The following is a 6,027-nucleotide window of genomic DNA, read 5'->3' on the forward strand; positions in this document are numbered from 1 at the left end:
GTGGCCAGCCTAAGGCACACCTGTACAGTAATGATGCCGTCTAATCAGCATCTTGACTGGTTTCCTGCAGCCCACACTGCCTGTGCACCACTAAACAGAAAACGTTAGCAGCAAACACAGTGGAGCATTTAGCAGCTAGGAGCCAGATATCTTTCCTAGGACCAAACAGAGCCAGAAGAAGAGTGAATGTTGGACTTACATTCATCAGGTGGACACAAACATGACTCCATATAAATGTTAATGTTGCTCTGTATCTGCTGAGTGTGTAGGTTATCAACTTCCCCATATCAACTTAAAAAATAACATGTCAGTGTCTGTATCGGACTGCTCCAAGTGTCAGCAGAAACAAATCAATTATCTGATGTAGTAACGTCAGCTTTCACACATAATATTGGCAGCTCTCAGACTGCTACTTTACACAATATGGCTAAACAATAATGTCAGTAATTCATTTGCATACGGTTGGATATAATATAAATATATATATAATTTCTGGAGTATGGTCTACACCTACTCTATCTGTAAACTGTGTTATTACTCTTGTTATGAATTCATACTATAAATAAAATTGAATTGAAATTGAATTGAATATAAAGACATATTTAAAGTCATCAAATGAGTCAAATCACATAAAACATTAATGTTTTAATTTCAACAAGACTTTGACATACTTGTGAAATTTGTCACAGCGCATACAAAGTGTATTCAAAGTAAAGAAACAATTATATGCATCAGTGTGTGTTGTTTGAAGTGAACAACAATGCAAAACATATTAAACGTTACAAAAAAAAATGGCATCTTGTTTTCAGAACACATCCGAAAACAGATTCCACGGCTAAGTAAGACTTGGTTTGTCATTTCAACTGAGAGTTTATTCGATCTCAGTAAACAAAAAAAGCAATGAAAATGCGGGGAATCACTTTTGTCCTTGCAGCCGACTTCCCTTCAGATGTCCATTTCAAACTGGGCATCTTCAAGAAAAAGAAAAAAGGCATTGTAGTTTATTAGAAGGGAAGAATACAATTAAAGAAACACATGCAGCTCATCTCTCTCATTCCCATTTTAAATATCCAATGATGTGTACCTGCGCTCTCCTCTGTATGCAGGGCGGGCTCTGTGTTATTGCTGGGTGTCTGTTCAGGCTGGTTTGTGTCATTGGAGAAGCTGGGTTTGAGCAGCTTGGTGACCCCTGGGATGTCAGGCAGATTGGGAGGCGTGCGAGCAAGAGGAGATGTCCGACACTGCAGGAGGAACTTCCTGTCGTAGATTATTCTGGTACCTGCAGGCAACAGCAGCAGCAAAGGAACCCAAAGTAATTTTAGCCCTTTATTTATATAGGACAGCTGAAGACATGAAAGGGGAGAGAGAGGGGAAATGACATGCCGCAGGGCGGAGTCGAACCCGCTGCTTTGAGGAGTAAACCTCTATATATGGGTGCCTGATCTACCAAATAAGAAACCCGGGCATCCATTACTGTCAATATTTAGCCATATGGTATGGTAAAATTTCAACTAATCAAGATTTGCGCAGTTATAAACACTGAACTTTGTATTTTGGCTTCTCTACCACAGCACATAAAGGCGTGTGGCAGGTCATATAAAATCCATCAGCTAACGTGCCAAGTATAACACTTGGTTTAAATGGTGAAAATAAAATAGAATTCAGCAGCAGATATCAACATTACTTCCATAGTATTGTGGAGACCTACTTTTCCCTCCGTCAGTGAACTATACACGTCCATACATGCCCATGACCAATGGCCTAGTTTCTATCATCCACACACATTCGCTGACCCAGTTCTGTTTTACCTTTGCTAATCTGTCTACCATCTCCTAAAGTACACAGTGTCAGTTGTTATGGGCATGTGCACGCTGCGTCATCTTTCTCACAACAGAGGGAAAACATTTCCTGCTTTACTTTTGTCACCATGCTGGAGATTTCCCTAGCTGCCAAGCTTATAGATGTTTGAGCAAAATACTAAATAACTGGGCCAAACAACTCAGCGGATTGATAAGACTGAGACTGGTTGTTCTTGGTGCTGAGCCAAAACATATCAATTTATATCTCTTTTTTTTTTGGAAAAAGCTCAAATAGTGGTTAGTAGCTTGGCCATTTTGTTTTAGCTTCCATGTATTCATGAAAAAATAGGTTGCATTTATGACAAATTAGGTCATTATTAGCTAATGTTCTTCCTCTAGTGGAGGCCAGAACTAGTAAACACGGTGCTGCAACTCAACAACAGCCTGCTGTAAAACAAGGCTATAAATAGGATATGACCGAGAAGGGGCCTATATTTGACCATACAGTCGTTGATTGTGTAAGTATTCTACAGCTACAGGCTACTCACACTGAATTCACAACTCTGCTATTCATAAGTGACTGATGGCAGAACCAATGAATGCTTATACACGTTAGAACTTTCTGAAACAAGAACAGAGTCTCTGATTCAAAACAGATCATCGTCAGGTGCCTTCAAAGAAGGAAGACGGCAGTTAGACACACATCACATATTGTTGAAAAATGGAATCGTGTCTGTACACTGAAATCACCAGTATAAACAAAGAACTAAATCTGCATTAAGCCAATGTAGAGAAGATTAAATTATTGCATGAAAACAGTTCATGCTATACAATCAGGACATTGGTCTGATAATCAGTCTGGCCTATTTCAGATTGTCTGTAAGTATAAAGACAATGAAAGCATGCGAATCAATCACTCACTTTCTTTACAGGCCTACAGCTACAGTGAAATTCATAAAACGTGGTGGCTAAGTAACAGTGAAAGGGGCTGTGCAATTTGCAAACTGGGTTCAGAGGACTAGCCTGGAAATCCAGACCCAAATCCGCAAGATGAACTCGCTGTGCAAATTCAAATTGTGCTCTCGCGAGAACTCTGGATTTCCAGGGTAGCAGAGGCTCTCTAATAATCTCCTTTAACTCTGTTAACGAGGCTTTAACCTTCAGGAAGCACCAACGCTGTCAAACATTAACAGAACTTTGGACCAGACTTATAGCCTGGCTCTCAAACGCGTTTCATTTACATTCAACTGTTGTCATGCCACAATAAATAGCCTACGTAATACATTTTTTGACCCAATGTTTAGGCAACACGTATACCAAAGCTAACTAACATACTGCGAGATGGGGTGGAATATAAGTAAATATTAGGCAACTTTCTCAAAAAGTATCTCCACTCAACTGCCTGTCTCCAGTTCTTCTACTATTCACCTAATTGTCGCTTTAAATCAGTTTATTCTCAATTTACAGACCCCTTTCTTGTCCTGGGGTCTTCTCATTGTTTACGTGTCCCTTTAAATCTTTTGTTAAACCTTTGTTTAATAATTTCTAATACAAAACTTGGTTGAATCTTTTGACAAGACCCAGTAGACGGTCACCTCCTGGAGTAGTGCTGAACAGAGTCCCTCCGGGAGTCGTGGAGTAGTCCTGGGGCATGTGGGCAGCATCGTGGATGGTGACCCGTCTAACAGCCGGGATATCCCGGCCCCCGGTGGTCTGACCTCCCGCTGACATCTCTCACAACGCTGGGTCGGTTTGTGCTACTTAAACGCCACAGACGGGGGAAGTTGCTTAAAGCATGAAGGACGCTACGAAGCTACAGAAAAGTTAACTTCACCTCCACGTGCTGGTGTTAGCACATCCAAAACAACCCAGGGACCTCCTTCAAAACGTCACGTGGAGCGGAGAGCTGTGATTGGCTGAAAACAGGGGCGTCACAACACGTGAAGGTTGTAGTTTTTCCTGGTCTGCAGGCTGCTCTATCGACCACAGATGATCTTTCTTTAACTGTCTATGCAGGTAATAATTCCATAGACAGTTAAAGAAAATACTTCCAACTTTTCCAAGAATACATCTGTGGTGGACAATTAGATGTAAACTTTTTTCATGCGATTAAACTATATGTGTAGTCATAGAAAACATTCAGTACAACCCAATCAAATTGTGCAGTATATACATTCTTATGACGTTTCCTAAGACTATATCATGTACTAATTTCAAGGAAAATACAGTGTCCAGGTGGTATACTTTCAATTCATCGCTAGAACTTAACTCTTAGTTAGTACAGCTGAACAAGCAAAATCTGAAATTTGTCTAATGCAAAAAGGTAAAATGTATTCACATATATATTTTTCAGTTTTAAATGGAGCATTTTCATAGGAAATTGGAAATCAATGACTGCTTATAAAAACTTAAAAACTGTAAAGTTCTTTCCAGAAGACATGTTTGAAAAAAATTCAACACTGAATACACAATAGTCCGTGTAGGAATATTAAAGCAAAATATACAAAACTCTTTACAAACACAGGACACGACATCTATGTCACATCTTTGTTTATTAATTTTTGTAAATGGTTTGAGCTGGTGTACAGGGTAAGATGATCTATACATATCTTCATGTCAGAATGACAATGATTGAAAGGCTTGTATATGTTTGTTTATCCTCTCTCCAAGACAATACAAAAGAAAAGAAAACAAGTGGTCCTACTACATAGCCTCTACATTCCCCATGATGTGGGCGTTGGCCTACTCTAGATAATGCTTAAAGAACAACCATAACAACTCTATGAGGGTGCATAGCATTCTAATGAAATAGATTTTGTCATATATTTATACATATATTTTCATAAAAACATCTTTTTTGTGCATGTGCGCAGTTGCATTCCTTAGGATAGAGTAATATGATATTGCGTTTACATTGTCATTTATCCATTCTAAAGGAGTATAGGTGATCTCTATTCTTTCGCGACAGTTACAATTTTACAATACTCTTTTCTTTTCTTTTTTTTACATCGCCAAAAGTTACACGTCCTCTCAAGTCACAAGCCCCGTAAATCTTTCTCTCTCCTTCCCCGATGCAATAAAGTTTGGAACCAAGCACCAACTCTCTCTCTCTCTCTCTCTCTCTCTCACACACACACACACACACACCCACACACTTTCCGTACAACACAAACTTGGTGGAGTTGAAGTAGAGTTTATCATAGTGCACAGGCTCAGTTTAATTCAGTCTGCAAATCCAAAATTATTGTTTTTATTATTATCAGCATTATCCACGGACTGAAAAAGAAGATTTCCATTCAAATTAAACTAGTTCCTACATCATTTTACTAAGGGGCCAAGTGTAGATTTTCTTCTGGATTTAAATTTGATCAATATCTGGTATTTTAATTGTGAGCTAAACAACAGGATAATGGCTGTAATAATAATAAAGTTATAATCCTTAAGATTGTTAGGCCGGTTGATTTGGCGCCACCAAGTGTGTTTTAATAATACAGCTCCCAGAGTTGCATTTGATAAGACATGTGACCCGACCACTGGGGGCAGGAAGCACACTTCAAGGGGCTCTTAAGATCATGGGCAGGATTTTAGAAATACTGAGGTCACAAATCCTATCCTCCCTAACTAAACCTCTCTTACAAACGTTTTTTTTCCTAGCAGCTGATTATTAGTGTAATGTCCAATAACATTTTCTGTAAATTGTATCTCCAACGTTATAGTCTAAATAAGTTTCAAAAGTTTTCTCCACACACATTTTTAAATGGTTGAAACAGCCTTTGTGGCTACTTTGTCAGAAGCGACAAAGAGGAGCCACTTGTGTATCTATTTAAAGCACAAGTTTAAAAAATGCCATTAAGAGTATAAACACGAGGTTTGGAATCCTATAAGATTTCGACAGTGTAAATATGTAAAGAGGGCTTCTTGTTTGTCCTCTGGTAGGTGGATTCATGCTCAGAAGAGAAGCTGATTAAATAAGATTAGAGGCGTGTCAAAAGAGGCGACTCAAATAAAATTGAGTTGATTGCAACTACTGCAATCAATGAAGGAACATTTGTTTTACATTATTTTAATAAAACTGTCGTGTTTAACTTGTTGCACTTCATTGCAGGTAGTAATGCTTTCTTTTTCTTCATCGCCACTTTTCCTCCCCAGGAGCTGAGCAGCAGATACTTCTCAATACTTTGTCTCCTCTTATTTGAACCAAGGAGCTCCCCACGACACACACACACAC

The 6,027-nt window shown here is 38.9% G+C and overlaps 2 protein-coding genes across 10 annotated transcripts in view; both read right to left on the reverse strand.

Annotated features, from left to right (window-relative positions):
• Nucleotides 1–630: 630 nt before the first annotated feature.
• On the reverse strand, nucleotides 631–3,692 carry LOC116703982 (eukaryotic translation initiation factor 4E-binding protein 1). The gene is made up of 3 exons (XM_032539120.1): nucleotides 3,395–3,692; nucleotides 1,085–1,279; nucleotides 631–971 (listed from the first exon to the last, which is right to left on the reverse strand). The coding sequence occupies exons 1-3, from the start codon at nucleotides 3,528–3,530 to the stop codon at nucleotides 946–948; spliced, it is 357 nt and encodes a 118-aa protein (XP_032395011.1). The 5' UTR covers nucleotides 3,531–3,692; the 3' UTR covers nucleotides 631–945.
• Nucleotides 3,693–4,334: 642 nt separating this feature from the next.
• Nucleotides 4,335–6,027, reverse strand: part of ank1b (ankyrin 1, erythrocytic b) — a 91,121-nt gene continuing 89,428 nt past the window's right edge. For all 9 annotated transcript variants that reach the window (XM_032539114.1, XM_032539110.1, XM_032539116.1 and 6 more), the window contains one exon: nucleotides 4,335–6,027. This exon is cut by the window's right edge and continues 2,465 nt beyond it. The gene's annotated coding sequence lies outside the window, so the exon portion shown is untranslated.

Source organism: Etheostoma spectabile, chromosome 16 (assembly GCF_008692095.1).
Source record: "Etheostoma spectabile isolate EspeVRDwgs_2016 chromosome 16, UIUC_Espe_1.0, whole genome shotgun sequence".
Lineage (NCBI taxonomy): Eukaryota > Metazoa > Chordata > Actinopteri > Perciformes > Percidae > Etheostoma > Etheostoma spectabile.